The following is a 20,526-nucleotide window of genomic DNA, read 5'->3' as shown; positions in this document are numbered from 1 at the left end:
CCTTGGGTGATTTTATGTACTAGTAAACCAATGTAGTCTGACAAAGAAACTCTTATAAAATCTACTTTTGAGAGTCAAAGGATGAAACAGTTGAAACACGACTTCAGAATATCCACCACCACAAAACTGTATAGCTCTGTTATTTTCATAATCAGGTATTTCTCACCTGAATGGTCTTTCTGGGAATTTTCAAAGACCTACAGTGACTGGGTTTAAGTGCCATTCTTTCCCATCACCAGCTTCTGAACTGGAAGTCAATCAATCAATTTCCAACAGCTTTTTCAAGGATATTTATGGAGTATTAAAGTGTCAAGAAATCTCAAGGATAAATAATTTGGAGCATAAACACAGATATTTAGAATGCAATGTAAAACAAAATGATTAACAGTACAAGTTGGTTTTTCTTTGAACTGAAAAAGTTTATTGGTAACCTGGAAATGTGTACAAGTTAAAACATGAACACTTCATATAGTTTATTTATAGTATTTTCATGAAAAAAAAAAAAAAAAGCAAGTACTTCTCTAGACCTGGACTGAGCTTATATTTTCAATTTTTTAAACTATCAAAGGGCATTATAGTGTATGAAATAACTCTCAATTCTTTGTTTCATTGCCACGAGTACAGGTTAAGAAGGCTAATGCCAAAAATGTATGTATGAATTATGAGAATAAATATGTAATGGGAAACAAGGTCACATAAGCCTGGCTGGAGCATTTAGCCATTTCATGGGCTGGCCTTCAAAATTAAAGATTTGTGAATATTCTAAACCGTGCTTTCAACCACATGCATTTTCTATGTTCATGTATAAAACTGATGCCCACAGTTCTGTTTTTTGGAAAAGCACTGAAATGGATTCTGAAGAAAGGAAAGCACCATGGGAGGAATAAACCAGATCAATAATGAAAATACAAAAGTTTGATTTTTAAAACTCAGCACACATTTCTAGATAAAACTAATTTTAACTCTTGTCCAGAGATTTTCATGGATATTTTCATTGTAACCATATGACTTAAAATGTCTGTAAGAATGGAAGCCCCTCAATCTGGTCAACATATTTCAGACATTTCGCTTATTAAAGGCTATTTTGACACTATTTTGAAACAATCTTTCTCTACGAAGGATTTTTAGCATAATGAATGTGCATATTCTCTCAGAGTGTATGCAGCCCACTCTTCTCTTGATAATCTTCATAGAAACGTCTCAATGATTCAGGAAGTCTGGGTGTCACGGTGCTCAGGGCTTGAGTAAAGTGTCTTTTCATAATGCAGTTGGCTGCAATGTCTTCTTCCAGAGCCAGCAGGGCTGCCTCTCTACAGACAGCTATGATCTGACACAAAACAAACAGAAACAAAAACAGGATAAAAAGGAATATACCAAAAAAAAGAAAACAATCATACTGTTTTTTAGAAATGTTCACATTTCAGATATTCATCTATGGTTAACCTCTACAACTATAAACTTATCCACATTGATCTTTGAGAGTCATTCCACTTGAGTTTTCAAAAGGATAAGAAGTAATCACTTTCATTTCAAAACAACATATTGACTACTGAGATCCAGGAGGCAAACAGACGTTATGTTACGGCATTGGTGCTTAGGAGCTCGCACTGGAAACGGTACAGGCACAGACCTCTTCTCAGGTGACTCAGTGGTGAAGAATTTGCCTGCAATGCAGGAGACGTGGGTTCGAGTCCTGGTTTGGGAAGATGCCCTGGAGAAGGAAATGGTAACCCACTCCAGTATTCTTGCCTGGAAAATTCCATGGTCAGAGGAGCCTGGTGGGCTACAGTTCATGGGGTCGCAAAGAGTCGGACAGGACTGAACACATACACTTCAGCATGGACCTCTGTCACAGGAAGACAAAGGGTGAGCGTGCGTGTGGCGGGGGAGGTGGGAGGAGACCAGTGATGAGGGCAGGGCCGAGGAAGGAGACGATGGAGAGCGAGGTCCCACACATCAGCACACCTTGTCATAGCACAGAATTTCCACATTCCTTTCCACCTTTGATCTATTACCGACATGTAAAAGCATTTCTTTATGTGCATCTCCTTAATGAGTTCTTAAATCTTAGGAATATCAGATAGAGTTGTCTCCGTTTACTTTGGAGAGCTGCATTAAAACAGAGAGGTGAATTCTGTTTACTCAGCGAGGAAAGCTGGGAGAATTGAAAAGAATCTGGGGTGGGGGGGGGGGATGCTGGCGGAGGGAGGAGAGAGTGGGCGGTAGGAAAACGGAAGGGAGGAAGGTTCCAGTCTTGAATCCTGAAATGTGTTTTAAGCTCTCTGGACTTTAGACAGCGGAAGCGGGCTGATGCCAGTGTCATTCTAAAGACACATTACTGTGGTGAAAAGAGCTTGGTGGATGAAAAGAGATATTGTGATTTTCAGGGCAACAGGGAAAACAGTGATTGATATTGACTGCACCCTTATATCGGTAAATGAAAGGGCCAGCTGAAACACATTTGTCCAGCCATTCAGCATATTTTCTCTGTTTGTTCACTTACTGAAAAGAGCTCCTCTGCTTATGCTGGGCTAATGGCTGCCAAAGCAGTTTAGTAGCTTTTTAGGGGATTTAGCAGCATGTTTAGGGAGCTTTCAAAAAACATGCATAGATTTAGATGGCTTTGTCAAATTACCACAATGTAACTGTTAGTTCTGGGCTTCATTAATGAGCACTGAAGTCGACTATAGTGGTTATGCATGTTAATGCTTTTCCCAAAAGAATGGCTACCGACTTGTTGAAGGAAGAAACAAAACTTCTAGGGATTAGTGAAAAAAACCTCATCACACATGCTGGTGCAAAAAGGGCTATTTTGAAAATGGCATGTGATATTTAATAAGCTCAGTGAAAGCACATAAAATGCCCACATGGTAAACTGGTTCCACCGTGTTCCAAAGGGATCTTGGGGACCTCTGTGAGGAGGGAGCGGGACTGAGTGGGGAGAGCCTGGCGTCCTCCTAGCCCCTCCATCTGAGCAGCACTTCTCTCCTGTGTGCAGGAATCTGAAGCAACGGCTGCGAGGCTGAAAAGCTGGAAGCCACATCACTGGGAGAGGCAGAGAGGAAGGGATTAACCGCTCGCTGGTGCAATTCCAGCTCCTTCTCTCAGAACAGAAAATGCTTCCTTTGTGTAGCTCCCTCCTCAGGCTAAGTGGAGTAGAGAGGTTACCACCCCATGGCCAACGCCTTGTCTTACACACTTTACCTGATACCTCAGAGAACACTGGACCCAGCATGAATGGCTACAAACATCTACTGAGCACCTACTATGTGTGCTAGACAACTACTAATGACTTTACGAATTAACTGCTATGAGACCAGTGCTCCGAGGTTTCGTACATGCAGTGATCTCACAGTAGAGGTAGGTGCACAAAGTCTGAAATCAGCAAATGGTGTGGGGGGGGGGGGTAGGGAGGTTGGGGTGAGGAAAGAAGGGGAGGTGCAAGGCTGCCTGGAATCTCTCAAAATTCCTAGAATTCAGCTCATGTGGCCAGATGGCAGGTGGCTAATAGCACTGGCACATTTGAGAAAATGAACCCACAGTCTAGCATGGCTTCTTCTCTCAAGATACAGTAATCAAATAGGGAGAAGAAATGATTATACTCCTCTAGTAACTGGAATCTCGGGTAGCCTAACACGGCAAGGTAGGTAAATACAGGGAGTGAGAAGTGAGTCATTGAGGCCTTAAAGGCTGTCCTTGGGATTGGTTCCACTGAGCAATTCCTCTTGCCCTTCCTTCATATCCGCATCTATAGATCTTCCTCTAAGCTATAGATTGCTTTTTGCCTTCAGCTTCCATGGCAGTGACAGAGGGGACACAGGTGGTGGTCAGAGCACTGACTGCCATTTGAAAGCTGGATGCTTAGTGACTTGGGGCCTCCAGTATGTGCTAACATTTCATAGTAACTAGTCTACTATATTTAGTACTGGCCTGACCCTTGATTAACAATTTCTATAGAATTGTGAGATACAGAAAACCTGAACAGAGTTTTGACTAAAGCACTAAGAAATGTTTGGTTTCGACCGAGATGACCTTTAGAATCTCTGGGAGATGATGACAAGGGAAACGGAGCAGCTGAATACTGGTGCTCAAGCACCTCATAGGAAGCTGTCCTCCGCTGTGTAGAAGGAGCCCAGCTGTTCATGATTCAAAGATGGCTGAGGGCTTGCCTGAATTCTACACTTGCTTCAAGAAACCTTATCTTGTTGCTTTTTATTTACAAGGGATGTCCTGAAGAACCAGCCAACTAGGCAATCCTTTCTGCCACTTCTATTTTCCTATCGTATGTGCTTAGCAATATACAACAAGTAACAAAGAGGAAACAGAGTTCCACTCATAATTAACCAGTCACTCATCAACCAACACACACTGTACAGCTACTATGCAACAAGTAGGTGAGGCCATGGAGGATCCAGAGACACAGAAAACATGGTGGTAAGAGGTACTGCTGGCAAGCAAAAGGAAAGTGCTTTGGTGTGGAAAGAAGGAAGAAATTACTGGTTCATAAACTGGAGTGGGAAGGATAGAATTTAGATATGGACATAGGACAAGAAAGGAAATGCTGAGTGGAAGAAATAAAGCGAGCAAGGTGGGGACAAAGAGACCAGGAATTACATGGATCTGGAGAAGGAACAGGCAACCCACTCCAGTATTCTTGCCTGGAGAATCCCAGGGACAGAAGAGCCTGGCGGGCTGCTGTCCATAAGGTCGCACAGAGTCGGACACGACTGAGCGACTTAGCATGCATGCATGCACTGGAGAAGGAAATGGCAACCCACTCCAGTATTCTTGCCTGGAAAATCCCAGGGACAGAAGAGCCTGGTGGGTTGCCGTCTATGGGGTCACACAGAGTTGGACACGACTAAAGTGACTTAGCAGCAGCAGCTTCAGTATCCAAAAATGGAGGGGAAAAGAGTAATTCTATCATTAAAATGTCACTAAAAATAATGATAGTTTTCAGAAGTCCTGTGGGCCATAATGACAGTGAAGGGTAGTCAATGACGGTCACCTCTAAACCCAATTCAAAAGCCGCTGATGCACTGGCAGTTGACAGAGCATAACCCCTAAAAGTGCCTTTGTTTTTACTTTTTTCCTCATAAGAGGGCTTTTTAGTAGACATCCCAGAAGGAAAAGCAGTAATCAGATTATTGGTTCTTCTCTCCTAATTCCAATAAAAAGACAGGCCTGAAAGTGCAAGTATTCTTAGGAGGTGCATTTCATGATGACTGGGTTCTATTTGTTCTCGGTCACTTACTTAGCCATGCGTTTCAAGCTTCCATGTTTCCCAAGAGATGTGCAGCTTTCTGCTTGTTTTCATGGCCCATGGCAGCACTACCCTTGAGATATTAGTGTCTTTTCAGAGGAAGAAGTATTTCATGATCAAATAAGAGTAATAGAATATATACTGTTTCCCACAATGCACAGTAGAATGTTAAAGATTTATTAACTTTAAGGAAGCCTAGCCATGATGGTCTCCTTAATTTTCTTTAACCTGATGTTTCCCCCAGAACTCTCCATCTGTCCTCAGATTTTGGCAAAATGCCTACAAATGGCTATCTGTAGGGTTACTGCTGATCTTCTGCGTGCACTCTAGGAAGTGCTAACCCATAACAAACAATCCAGTCTAGGCACAACATGACTCTTGCCTATCTTACATCTGTTTTTTCCCTTTGCTCTCCTCTATTCCAGAAGAAGGGCAAAGGCTAACAGAGCTTTGCCAAGAGAACGCACTGGTCATACCAAACACCCTTTTCCAACAACACAAGAGAAAACTCTACACATGGACATCACCAGACAGCCAATAATGAAATCAGACTGATGACACTCTTTGTACAGGCTTCCCTCATAGCTCAGTTGGTAAAGAATCTGCCTGCAATGCAGGAAACCCTGGTTCGATCCCTGGGTTGGGAAGATACCCTGGAGAAGGGATAGGCTACCCACTCTAGTATTCTTGGGCTTCTCTTGTGGCTCAGCTGGTAAAGAATCCGCCCGCAATGCGGGAGACCTGGGTTTGATCCCAGGGTTGGGAAGATCCCCTGGAGAAGGGAAAGGCTACCCACTCCAGTATTCTGGCCTGGAGAACTCCATGGACTACACAGTCCATGGGGTCGCAAAGAGTCGGACACGACTGAGTGACTTTCACTTTCACACTCTTGGTAGCTGAAGATGGAGATGTTCTATAAAGTCAGCAAAAACAAGACAGGGAACTGACTCTGGCTCAGATCATGAACTCCTTATTGCAAAATCCAGACTTAAATTGAAGAAAGTAGGGAAAACCACTAGACCATTCAAGTATGACCTAAATCAAATCTCTTATGATTATACAGTTCAAGTGACAAATAGATTCAAGGGATTAGATCTGATAGACAGAATGCCTGAAGAACTATGGATGGAGGTTCGTAACAGTATACAGAAGGTGGTGATCAAAACTGTCCCCAAGAAAAAGAAATGCAAAAAGAGAAATGCAAATTGGTTGTCTGAGGAGGCTTTACAAATAGAGAAAAGAGAAGCGAAAGGAAAAGGAGAAAAGGAAAGAATACCCATCTGAATGCAGAGTTCCAAAGAATAGCAAGGAGAGATAAGAAGGCCTTCCTCAGCGATAAGTGCAAAGAAATAGAGGAAAACAACAGAATGGGAAAGACTAGCGATCTCTTCAAGAAAATTAGAGATACCAAGGAAACATTTCATGCAAAGATGGGCACAATAAAGGACAGAAAAGGTACGGACCTAACAGAAGCAGAAGATATTAAGAAGAGGTGGCAAGAATACATACAAGAACTATACAAAAAAAATCTTCATGACCCAGATAACCACGATGGCATCATCACTGACCTAGAACCAGACATCCTGGAATGCAAAGTCAAGTGGGCCTTAGGAGGCATCACTATGAACAAAACTAGTGGAGGTGATGGAATTCCAGTTGAGCTATTCCAAATCCTAAAAGATAATGCTGTGAAAGTGCTACACTCAATATGCCAGCAAATTTGGAAAACTCAGCAGAGGCCACGGGGCTGGGAAAGGTCAGTTTTCATTCCAATCTCAAAGAAGGGCAATGCCAAAGAATGCCAAACTACCACACAATTGCACTCATCTCACATGCTAGTAAAGTAATGCTCAAAATTCTCCAAGCTAGGCTTCAAGAGTCTGTGAACTGAGAAATTCCAGATGTACAAGCTGGATTTAGAAAAGGCAGAGGAACCAGAGATCAAATTGCCAACATCTGTTGGATCATAGAAAAAGCTAGTGAATTCCAGAAAAACATCCACTTCTGCTTCATTGACTACACTAAAGTCTTTGACTGTGTGGATCACAATAAACTGGAAAATTCTTCAAGAGATGGAAATACCAGAACACCTTACCTGCCTCCTGAGAAATCTGTATGCAGGTCAAGAAGCAACAGTTAGAACCGGACATGGAACAATGGACTGGTTATAAACTGGGAAAGGAGTACATCAAGGCTGTATATTGTCACCCTGATTATTTAACTTTAATGCAGAGTACATCATGCTAAATGCTAGGCTGGATGAAGCACAAGCTAGAATCAAGATTGCTGGGAGAAATATCAATAACCTCAGATATGTAGTTAACACCACCCTTATGGTAAAAAGCTAAGAGCAACTAAAGACCCTCTTGATGATGGTGAAAGAGGAGAGTTTAAAAACTGACTTAAAACTCATGATTCAAAAAACAAAGATTATGGCATCTGGTCCCATCACTTCATGGTAAACAGGGAAACGATGGAAATAGTGACAGACTTTCTTTTCTTGGGCTCCAAAATCACTGCAGATAGTCACTGCAGCCATGAAATTAAAAGATGCTTGCTCCTTGGAAGAAAAGCTATGACCAACCTAGACAGCATATTAAAAAGCAGAGACATTACTTTGCCAACAAAGTTACATCTAGTCAAAACTATGGTTTTTCCAGTAGTCATGTACGGATGTGAGAGCTGGACCATAAAGAACATTGAGCACCGAAGAATTGATGCTTTTGAACTGTGGTGTTGGAGAAGACTCTTGAGAGCCCTTTGGACTGCAAGGAGATCAAACCAGTCAATCCTAAAGGAAATCAATCCCAAATATTCATTGGAGAGACTGATGATGAAGCCCCAGTACTTTGGCCACCTGATTCCAAGAGCCAACTCACTGGAAAAGACCCTGATGCTAGGAAAGACTGAAGGCAGGAGGACAGGACGACAGAGGATGAGATGGTTGAACAGCATCACCGACTCAATGGACAGGAGTTCGAGCAAGCTCCAGGAGATGGTGAAGGATGGGAAGCCTGGTGTGCTACAGTTCATGGGGTTGCACAGAGTCAGACATGACTGAGTGATTGAACAGCAATAACAAATTCCAGAACAGAGAGAAAAGGGAAAGAACTGAGCAAGAGAGACGGGAGGAGGGCCAGTCTTTTTAATGGAGTCAAAAGGCAGCAGCCACAGGACACAGTTGTGCGTTGAACCTATACCTAATACATATGCATTTGTTGAACTGAATTGAGCACTTCCTTAACTAACAAGTTTTTCAAAACTGTATGTTATACACGTATTTCTAATATTTGGCCAATATTCTGTAATATTTTTACTTAAGTCTATTATGACCTAGACTTTGTCAGTTATATTTAAGTTTTTAGATTGATAAACTCAATAGGAAAAATTAGTTAATACTGATGCATGTTCATTTTAAGCAAATGTTTTGGTCTGGGGCATCATTTTGAATCTAATTCTCTCCTTAGAAGTGATACAGATCAGAAATTTTAGCAAGAATACAAGTATGCCTGTTATTTTGTGGGACGCTTTCAAAATTTGTTATACAGGGAAAGTAAATTTTTCCCTGTGCTGTAACAGGGGAAAAACCTGCACTTTAATTGAGAAAGATTCCCCAAAATTTACCAACAATGCAGTAATATATATTGGTTTAGATAACTGAAATGGAAGATTTGTTTTAACAAATTGTGCCAATGTTTATTGCCTCACTTGGTGAAAGTAACCTGGCATCAATTCATTACTGAAGGATTTTGTTTTCTGTATTGAGCTAGGAGAGGTGAGGTCTTTTCAGATAAATTCGCTATTAAGAATACACCTCTCTATTTGGGAATGAATCCTATAGAAGCTGAGAAGAAGGGCCTTCAATTTAAACTAGGACCTTTCTTATTACTGTCTCTGAAGCTTTAAGGAAACTGAATGAATGTGTGTACATGTATGTATATCTCTACAGTGTACATGGGGACCACAGAGCTCATCATTCTGCTGGTTTCACTTTCAAAATCATCGAGTGACGGGGGAATTCAGATGAATTCTTCCCATGGGGCCACAGAAGAATCTCACTGAGAAGTGTAGACCAATACACGAATTTGAGTCACAGACTGTCTGGAATGTTGAACTAACCTGTTTAGAAAGACACTCTTTAGCACTTAGACGCTTTAACATCTTTGGCAAAGAGGATTTTGGAAGCTTTCCCCTAATCCCTTCACCATCTTGTCATCTTTCCCCATAGGCTGCAGACTACATCATTTAAATGAATTATTAGCCAATTACCAATAAGATTGTTTTTGCCATTATGTTGTAAAAGCAAAATGTTTTGGCTGACTCTGTAAAGCTCAGAGTCTATGTTCTGTGTTCCTTTTCAGTTCTGACTAAAAAATTAATACCCAAACTTTAAAATATATATGTGATTTGCTGAAAGGTGAAAACAGTTAGTCTCTATTTGAGTAAATGCATAAACAAGACCAAAAAAGCCTCAGATCTCACTGTCAGAGTGATTAAGATAGGTTGTGTTTCAGTGTCCACGACACTCATTTATTTGGTGCCAACATGTTACAAATCCTCTTTCCATTTATTCAGCAGTCATAAGAGATCTGTCAGATATCTGAAAAATAGCAAAATAAATAGGAAATCTCTGTATGAAAGATTTAGGCATATTTGAGATGAACTCCTAAAAGGTAGGAAAGGAAAAGATTTTTATGAAAATGTTTACAAATCCTCAAAACAAAGTCAATGAAGAAAAGAGTAATTGTATTCAACTGCAGGGGAAAAAAAACAACTCAGCAATATTAGCAAAGGGCCATATGAGTATGAATTTTCCTGCTACGCTTGCCTTCTGAAAAAGCAGTGCCTTTAGAGCAACAATACAGCAATAACTGGATTACGTGAGACAACTTCTCTTGTGAGGGGTGTGGGGAAGCAACTTCCCGGGATGACAGGGCTCTTGACCATTGAACCTTGGGAAATCTAATTACCTCACTTTTAAATGCAAAAGGGCAAAAGAGGCAATTGTGCAGAATTCTGAATGCCACGAAGAATAAGAACAATGTCTTACTTCACTGAGGAAAAAAAAAAATGAAACCTCTTACACATAGCCTATGGTTCTTTCCCCCAGTCCACGACACAAGAAGAGTTTAAACAGGTGGCTCAGCTTTGTAAAACAGAAAGAAGCATATTGCGAAAATTAAAACCAACATGGTTTCTAAACGGGCGGCAGCATTTTTTAACTGATGCTGTTGAGAATGACCATCAAGGCAAAAACTGTTTACCAAAAACTAATCAACAGGAAGGAAAACTTGAAAACGCTGGGCACTTATTTCGGGTACTTGTTCGTCACAGCAGCACGACCTGCCTTCCTGGGGCAATGAAAAATAGGAGCCCGACAGCAACTTCAAGCACAGTTCCCTCCATTCCAGGTAAGGCTGGGTAGTATGTGCACTTCTCTTCTACTTACTGTAAAAGAATGAAGACAATGACAACAGGAACACTGGCCTTGAGGGGCAGGTGAGGTCAGGAAGAAGGGACACTGCTTCGTGCAGGCCTGTGGAGTAGGCCTGGAGCTGCTCACCTCCAACAGGGAGCTGAAATCCTAAGGGAACTGTCACCACCCACTAAGCTCCCAACTACCTCTCAGAGATTATCTGTATCCTCCAAGGTGGTAGAGTAACACATTTCTGAAAGTGGCCTAAACAACCAACTCAAGTTCTGTTTGCTTCCCATCACCCCTCCTGTGGGCCCAGAGTGTGTACTCAGGTCTGTGGAGAAACTCTGTCAGTGATTTTAAATGTAGGGGAAGAGGCGGCTTATTTATAGGGTGACCTCAGATGATGAGAAAAGCGGCTCTGCAGCGCTGAATTCGTTTACCTCATTTATCAGCGCCTGTCAGGGTTGCTTTTCTAAAAGTTCACAGGGAAACTACACCTGCATCCTGGGGACAAGGATGATGGGTGCAAGGAGATGGCCGTGCAGGTGAACTGCACGGTGCAGAGCTGACTACTGCGGGGAGCTGGGGCGGTCGGAGATGCCCCTCCAGCCCTTTCTTGGGACCCGCCCAGTCCACGCTGAGGCAGCGGGCCCTTCTCTCCCTGGCTCCCGCTGTTTGGAACGAAGAAAGCTTGCCTTCCAGTGAGGCCTAAACGTGCTTTTCATCTTCTTTGTATTTCAAGTGTACTAAATAGCTTTAAAGAATCCACCAAAAGAAATGGGCTGCAGTGCTTTAAAACGACGTCTTAGGTATTTTCAAGAAAGTGGTTTTGTTAAAAGCGTCGTCTGTGTGGAACACCTGTGACCTGTTGAGCTTAATTGGGCTGCAGCTGGCGCGGACTGCGGCGGGGCGGCGGGGGCGCATTGTGTGCGCTCGGCTCCCCGCCCCCTCGCTTTTCTTTTCACTTTCAGAGTCCGCGACCTCCTTCCCCTGTGTGTCTGAGGGATTAGGAACCCAGTAGAGAGTGGTGTCCCGCTGTTTGCGAATAGCCTGCCACTGGAGGTGCTTCAAGGAGGAGGCTACCTGGGAGATTATGTACTACCGCGAGGCCGAGGGCCATTCTCCCGGGCCCACTGAGACGCGGTGAAAGGTGGCTCAATGGCCGCGCCTGAAAGATGTGACTGAAGGGCACGCAGCGGGCTCCTGGCCGCGGAGCAGCAGATGGAGTCTTGACTGTCACAGGCACAAACGGCCAGGGGTGCCCCAAAAGGCCAAGAACGCAGATCAGAGCCGAAAACGGGACCAGTCCAGGAAGGGAATTCCAGGGAAGCTGATGGCATTGATTTAAAGTTCTTCACAATTCACCTCACACATAAACTTTTACTTGGGTATGCTAGAGGTGAGAATTTTGAAGGGCAAATTTCAGATTTAAGGAATTATACATTCCCTTGGATTGTATGCAAAATAGGCTTTATGATGTGACTCCACCTGGAATTGTTAAGGTCAAATCTAGAGCGCCATGCAGAGTACTGAATCAAAAGAAAACAAGGTCTGTAAGGCCATGTTCAAAGTCTAATGATATTAGAGAAGGGGGAAAAACTCCTTGGTTGCTTAATTTTGCTGATTTAAAGTTATTTTGTGATCTCTGAAATATATAGCTGAGTGTATGTACATCTGATGGTTACTACTTACATGGAGAAACCCATAATAGTTTTTGTTTTTGAAAAATTTACAAATGAATTGACCATCCCACAGGGGTAAAGACTGAGGGTTTTTATTCTTATTGTTTCTGCAACCATCTGCAGCTGTGGGAATTTGAAATGTTTCTAACATTAATTGAACCCTAACAAGTTAAAAAGGAGTATTTTTAGTTTTGAAAAGAACACACCAACTGGTATGGCTATAGAGAGAACATAAGAAGCCCGAAGTAAAGCAGGAGAGGGGTGAGAAGGTAAACAGATGCTGGGAACCCTCCATTCATTCAAGAAATCTTTACTGACCACCTACAAGGTTCCAGGCCCTGGGGAACAGAGTCGTGAAGAAAACAAAGTCCCGCTTTCAGGGAGCAAGACTGTGGAAAGTACTGGTTAATGTACCTACTCCTTCAAGTTTCAGTGTGAATGTTTCCACTGAGCGGCACTCTCAGCGGCAACTTCACTCCCTTCCCACACCCGCTTGCTTCAGATCGCCCGTCTTGTGTTCTGGAAGCAACCTGTACTACCATGCCGTTATCTCACAGTTGTCACGACAGTTACTAATAGTAAATGTCTATTTCCCTCACTAGATGAGAAGGCCCATGAAGGCTGGCAGCCTTGGCCCTGCTGCACTCTCCAAACATACCAAGTTAGCATGTCTCTTAACCTCTGGGAGTCTACGAAAAGGGCTACTGCTGAGCTATCTCTGAACAGAGAGAGAAAGTAGCTTTTACATTTTGTTTTGCTTTAAATACACACAAACACAGCTCCTGCTGTGACAACTGCAGCCAAACTAACTGTCTACTCTGTACTAAAAAAGCAGTATTGTCTGGAGCACAGTGGATCATCTGAGGTGTGTATCTGTGAACCCCTGGGGGGGCAGGAGGGGCGGGGGGGCTGATGACCAAGTTATGCCTGCAAAGCTATTAAGGCCCTGGAAGAGGTACCTAACTGGGTAAAAAGCATTTAGGAACGGGAGTGCTTGGCCCCAGGCAAAGAGCATGACAAGAGATAGTCAAGAAAGGGGAGAGCAAACAAAGTTCAGCTAGCACGCCCCCAACCCCCCCAGCCCCCCTGCCCCCCGCTCCAGCCCCAGCCCCTGTCTGAAGGGTCAGATCCTCCGGACCAGGGTTGTGGAGCTTGGGAAGCAGTGGCTGGGGGAGGGAGGAGGTAAGCAGGGGTATTCAGCCAGTTTTAATAGACCCTGTGTGTCATCTGTCAACCGTCTTTGCTGCCAACTCCCACACCATGCCCCACCAACACCATGCAGAAAAGTGCCTCCTTTGAAACTCCAGAACTTTGGGAATGCCTCGGGTACTCTTCCTTGCATCTTGTCTACCTTGAGATTCTGGACTCTGACTATGGAATGGAATACTTGGAAGTCAGAATTTTTTACACCCTCTTTTTTCTTTATGTGAGATATAACTGACATAAAACATTTTATTAGTATTACGAGTACAACATAATGGTTCACTATGTGTCCATAATATGAAATAATCACCACAGTTTTAAATTTCTTTGTCTTGTGATGAGAACTTTTAAGATCTGCTCTTTTTGCAATTTTTAAATACACAATACAGTGTCATTAACAGTCACCAGGCTGTATATAACATCCCCAGGACTAACATTTCATAAGTGGAAGTTTTTTACTTTTTGATCACCTTCACCCATTTCACCCACCCTACACCCAGTCTTGACTTAAATGAGCTCATTTCTCCTTTCCCACTCTCAGAGTCATTTTAAAGAGTATGCTATAATGATAATGACTATCTGTGTTAAACAGAAAAATGCCTTCACAATAGTTAGCTAGCTAAAGGGCATTTGAAGTTGGGTTCCAGGGAGCAAACCCAATGTTAAATACACCATTAGCTCATGACAGGGAGTGAGAAGACAAGATAATTCACACTTCTTTTCCAGACATCATTCTCATTTACAGTAGTACTGTCCTGAAAGAAAAGAAAGCTCTTCTTTCCCAGTAGCATATAAATAAATAAAAATGGATTTGTACTGGGACTTCCCCTGGTGGTCCAGTGGCTAAGATTCCGTGCTGCTAATGCAGGGGACCTGGGTTCAATCCCTGGTTAGGGAACTAGACCTCACTTTGTACAGCTAAGACCCAGCACAGCCAAAGTAAATTAATAAATATTTTTTTAAAAGGATCTATATTAAATGATATCACCATCAAATAAGATATTCTAGAACACCTAACAGTATATATTCACATATCTTCTCAACTTTTACATTAAAAAAATTTTTTTATAGTTGTTAGTATCATTTGTTTATTTATTTTTGACCATGCCATGCAGCATGTGGGATCTTAGTTGCCCTACAGGGATTGAACCTGAGCCCCGTGCATTGGAAGTATAGAATCTTAACCACTGGACCACCAGGGAGGTCCTTTTACTTTTACATTTTAAGGTGATCTCTTTCCTCTGACGGACTAATGCTTGTATGGCTTATTAGCCACTTGCTTAGAAGCTCATATTATATTCTTTGAAACTCACATAATTATAAATCAACATTGTCTTATTTGTAAAATGAATTGGATGCTATTTCAAGTTATTACTTCACCAGTTTTGTGTGTTTATTGGCTACATAAGAATGATTCTTAACGAGGGTCCTTGGATAGCTAGATGGGTCTAAGAACATACTGAGACCTGTGAAAATTTATATGTAGAGAGACAGTTCAAGCTTTCATCATATAAAAGAAGGAACCCCATACAGGTTAAGAACTACCACTCTATAGTAACTACAATTTAAACCTTCTTAAGTCCCATGAATGCTTCATAATAGTATCTATCTTCCCCTTTCCAGATGACTTAGGGCAGAATGCAGCTGGGCTAGAACTGCCAGTTAGGGAGCACAGGAGTTATGTAGTGGTCAACCACAGTAAAGACAAGGAGTTTTTACTTTCTTAGACCTTCCTCTTGTGCCCAGAACAATTCTATAGCTGCTTCTAGGTGTAACTAAATGCTTATTTAGGTCTTTATTTACATGAAGAGGAACTAAAGACTTCTATTTCATTTATTTAAAAAAAAAAAGGTTAGGATAATAAGACACTAAGACTGCAAATTTAAGCACATTAGTTAAGCAATGCAAAACCCAAATTCCCAAGATGAGATTAGAATTTACAAGTGGCACATATTAACTATGTGTAATTTTAGATAACCTATAAGTCAATTTTTAAATTTTAATACATGTAGCTTTTGATGTTTGGTAATGACATCACACACTGGGGTATTGAGAAATTGAAGTTGTTGTTTCCTTATCTGAGAAATTATATGGCCTATTGTCTTACCAGCAGTGAGATACACTTTGAACTGTTTCCTGAATGTCCCAAAGATCCCTGATTTTACCGATTTAAAAGGTAGTAGTAAGATACAGTGCCTGTCTTTTAACAATTAAAAAATTATATATATGGCATAACTTAAAGAGAAATTACAAATATTTGTAAGAGCCACACTGGCTAATCATTTTCATTATAGTACCCTTAATCTAGAAGAAAGTGAAGAATAAAGATGATTCAGTTTACGAAGGCTTTAACCAAAACATTCTTTTTTTTTTCTCTTCTGATCATTAAGTCCATTACTTAATGATCTATGACACTTAAACATTCTTTCTTAACTACTGTTACCCAAACTCTTTTACAAGAATTCTAATGAGAGAATAAGGTTTGTGACAAGTTCAGCAATGAAAAGAGCCAGAGACTGAAAAAATGTCCGTTTGTAAAGGATAAACTAAAAACTATGAGAAAGGCCATGAAAGCAATCCACAGACATGGAAAGGGTTATGAAAAAGGAGAACAGATGAAACTACTTATTGATAATGAAAAAATAACATCTAACATTTTCTAAACTTTAATGTATTAAATTATCACTTGGTGGGATTGGTTTGTTATCAGAAACACAGCAGTTGTTATACTTAAGGAGCTAATGGTGAGTTTTTAAAGCATAGATTATTCGTCTATAATTTTTAAAATCTAAAGATGTAAAATTGAGTGAATTTGAGTATGTGTATTTAGTAAATCTCATGACTGTTTTCATATATTTTACCTCATCATTTTAAACTAACCATCAACTTTTTCTAACCATCAAAAAAATCTTTCATTGGAAAGAGACCAGTAGATATCTCTAAATGAATAGAAATTTTTTTTTTTTATGGAGATGAGTCAGCTGGACACAAGGGAATACCATACAATGGACTCTATTTTGCAATCTTAGTCAATGTATTCTCTATTATACATGATAAAATATACACATAAAAGGACCCTATAATGTTGTAAAAGGAGAAAACTGGAGCAAGTGCCAAGAATTTCCTGTTAAGGGCTGTATTTTTTATTTGGAGATCTAATCACAAAACTTTAGATAGGCTACCTTGATAACAAGAACGTCTGTTTTATTATGCTGGTGTGCGTGCATTCTTAACTGTTCAGTTGTGTCTGACTCTGTGATCCCATGGATTGTAGCCTGCCAGGCTCCTCTGTCCATGGAATTCTCCAGGCAAGAATACTGGAGTGGGTAGCCACTCCCTTCTCCAGGGGATCTTCCTGACCCAGGGATTGAACCTGGGTCTCCTGCATTGCTGGCGGATTCTTAACCATCTGAGAGCCACCAGGGAAGCCCATTATGTTGGCATCTAACTGGAAATAAACCCATACCATCCTTGATACAGTGTGTTCATGTATCTTCTGTACATACTTTATAATTACACTGAAGAATGTGAGAGGCACAAGAAATTCTGAGTTATTTTACAGGTCTGTCCTGCTTTCCCCCACCAACTCTTCTCTTTGAAATAAACATATCTACATTCAAACACATACACACACTCATGTGCAGATGCAATATTAAGTCCACAAGATGTGGCATGAGTTTAAGCACTATATTAAAGTGTGAAGTATATTTTACTATCAGTAGTTCGAAGCCCAGCATCTGTAAATCTTTTAAAATTAACTAGGCTGTTACGATCCCATCACTCTGGCATCAACCCAGCAGAGCTGTGCCTTTAGCAAAAGAATTCTGTAATAAAACGAGATTTTGCATGCTGAAACAAAGTATTTTAAAACACCTTTTTGCCTATTTCTCATTTTAGTGCTATCTGTGGAATTTAAAACCCACACATACATATACAAATGTTCCCATGGAAGATTATGCTAAATTTTGGGTTAACCTCAAAATTACTAACTTTTTGTATCAACCTTTTAATGGACACTTTTATTTTCTTTAAGAAGAAACCCAAGTCCTGAAAAGACTTTAAGATATGTATTCTTTAATTGCCATAACACACACAACCAAGCTAACCTTAATCAAAGGGGACTCATGAATACTTTTCACACTCCATATGTGAATACCTCTTAGTAAGGTGGATAAAATTCTGCCTCAGCTTCTCTTATGTTTTCTCATTTCCAAATATGAACAATCATTTGTGACATCTGCTGTAGATTAGTCCTTGACTGCTAGGGATAGAAACTCAATTTGCATCAAAGGAGAAATTTATTATAATGATATTATTGGGTCTAAAGGAACCTGAGGACAGTAGTGTAGCTTGGCCTCAGCAGGCCGACTGGAACCAGGCACTCATTCTCTCATATTTTTTATCTCCTTACTCACTACAGAGTGGTTTTCTCCACATGGCTGAAAACACAGCAATACGCAGTGTCTATGTTTTGTATCTTACAGCTTTAGCCACAAGAAAGTTATTTTCTCATTCCACTAACCAAAACTCCTGTGGCAAGTCTCTGAATGGCTTAGCCCAGTCACTGTGGGTATTACGATGGGGTCAAAGTGAGGTAGATCATTTCCTCTGCACCATTATCAACTGTGTGTGCGTTCTCATGTTGTGATGACGTGACAACTCTGTAGTTTTCTGTGGGGAGTGAAAATCCTTGGGGTCCTGTAAGTATAGGTGACTGGAGGCAGGCCTATGGTTGGTTGAAGGGTGAGAGAGAATGTTCAAGTGTCCTCGGCCCTTCTTCATTTATATGCAAATTTGTGTTGCTTATACATTGGTTCAAATGCTGTCTGGCAACACATTACCTCAAAACATTCTGTTGAAAAGATGCCAAATTGATCTTGCGCCCACCAGGGCAATGGCCCGCCTGCCAGCCATACTTTCAGAAATAGTGCTCAGTATACCTCAGTGCAGCCAGTTGCTTCTAGCTGCCATTTTCTTAGATCAGGCTGCTCACTAGGGGTCCAGATAACAATCTGGGCTGTACAACAGATTTTCGGATCATCCAAAATATGATACTGATGGAGCTCCAGTGGAGTAATCAGCATGCAGTATTTATACAAAATATGATAAAGCTGAAAAACCTCAAGGACCAATTTCTTTGGCAATGATTATGGAATCTACAGTAAAAATTAAAGCTATTCTTTTTGAGTGATGATTCTAACTGGGTCATGGTCAAAAATAGATGTTATCTTTGTGTTAAATCCATTCTCTTTCTAAGGAACGAGAGAAGTCTCAATGAAAATCAGAACAGAAAGCAAATAAAAGTTCCACTTGCTTTATGGTGGAAGAGGTCATATAGCTAATAGATTACAAAACTTGAGTCTGGAGTTGTTCAGTTTGGAAGTTTATGGAAACTTTATTTGAAGACAGTTCCTAAATCAATTAAACTAGAAATGTGTGTTGACAAGACTTAAGGAGGGGAAGAATAAAACGGACAGTATTCCAGGTGTGAAAAACTTGTACCATTCTACGTGTCTGAAAATGATTTTAAGTGTCTTTCACACCAGCTCAACCCCACTTTGTAAACTTGACCAGCTCTTTCTCTTCAGAGTAGTGGAGAAAGGGGAAAATAGATGAAATTGAGCCCTTAGTGAATATTTAGAGAGAGAATAATATATTTTTTTCCTTCTCACTGAAGCTTTTTTTTTTAACTAGGGAAAACTCAAACATATACAATAGTAGATTGTGTGTGTGTGTGTGTATGTGCTAAGTCGCTTCAGTCACGTCCAACTCTTTGCAACCCTATGGCTGACCAGGATTCACTGTCCATGTGATTTCCAGGCAAGAATACTGGAGTGGGTCGCCATTTCCTTCTGCAGGGGATCTTCCCGACCCAGAGACGGAACCTGCGTCTCCTGCATTGGCAAGCAGTTCTTTACCACTAGCAACACCTGGGAAGTCCAGAGAATAATATATAATGAACTCTCATTCACCTGTTACCCACATTTACCAATGATAAACTCACAGCCAACTCTATTTTATCTAAACTCTAATTCTTACCCCCAACACGGCAGTAAATTTTTTGAAGCAAGTCTCAGAATCATAATATTTAATCCACAAGTATTTCAGCACATATCTCTAAAAGATTTTTTAAAAAGCATAATGACAACATTATTCCACATTACAAATAGCAAAAATTCCCTAATATAGTCAATATTTAGTCAGTGTTAAAATTCTGCCCATTATTCATAAATGTATTCCAGCTAATCTGTTTGAACTGGGGTCAAAAGAAGACCTACACATTGCATTTCATTAATACATCTCATTTCTCTCCCTTTTTTCCCTTAAAATTCATGTTGGAGAAACTGGATCATGTGTCTGATATAGTTTCCCACATTCTTTACTTTCCTGAGCATTTCTGTGGTGTGATTTAAAATGTTCCTCTGTCTCCTTATTTCCTATAAATCATAATAAGATCTAGAAGCTTGAAAATATTCAGGTTTGATTTTTGGGGACAAATACTTCAAAGATATTGAGATTCATATAATGCCTGGCTGTTTCTCTTTTTATGGTTTAGTCACTCATGATTGCCTAAGTCCTTTACTTCACTAGGGTTGCAAAACAGTAGTATCATCTTTCTGGTATTCCTTCATGTATTGATTGGGATATATTTATAAAAGGGAAGCTTTCCCATCCCTTTCTTGACATCATCTTAGATAAATGTTAGTATACTATTCAATCTTTCCTCGCCCTTAACTTTTCCATTCAACAATTTGTCCAAGAAATCACTTCATAGCTATACTGACAGCCATTTCTCTTTTCTTTTATAGCTGCATATTTACTCAACCAGGTTCCAAGCAATGGACATTTGAGTTGTTTCCAGTCTTTTCCTCCCTTATTTATATGTCAATCGTAGTCTACAAACAATCAAGTGGGACAAAGTAAAGAAGAGTCATCTACCTGGTAAGAAGCTCCTATTC

The 20,526-nt window shown here is 40.7% G+C and overlaps 1 protein-coding gene across 2 annotated transcripts in view; it reads right to left on the bottom strand.

Moving 5' to 3' along the window:
* Window positions 1-401: 401 nt before the first annotated feature.
* Window positions 402-20,526, bottom strand: part of SPATA5 (spermatogenesis associated 5) — a 330,546-nt gene continuing 310,421 nt past the window's right edge. Inside the window, exon 16 of one of the 2 annotated variants that reach the window (XM_043902354.1) lies at window positions 402-1,327. In XM_043902354.1, the coding sequence (XP_043758289.1) occupies window positions 1,151-1,327 (177 nt within the window). In that variant the 3' untranslated portion in view covers window positions 402-1,150. The remainder of the gene's footprint in view (window positions 1,328-20,526) is intronic. The other variant, XM_043902355.1, reaches the window with a different exon arrangement.

Source organism: Cervus elaphus, chromosome 5 (assembly GCF_910594005.1).
Source record: "Cervus elaphus chromosome 5, mCerEla1.1, whole genome shotgun sequence".
NCBI lineage: Eukaryota > Metazoa > Chordata > Mammalia > Artiodactyla > Cervidae > Cervus > Cervus elaphus.
Note: the sequence above shows the minus strand (reverse complement) of the source record. Positions and strands in the feature narration are given on the sequence as shown.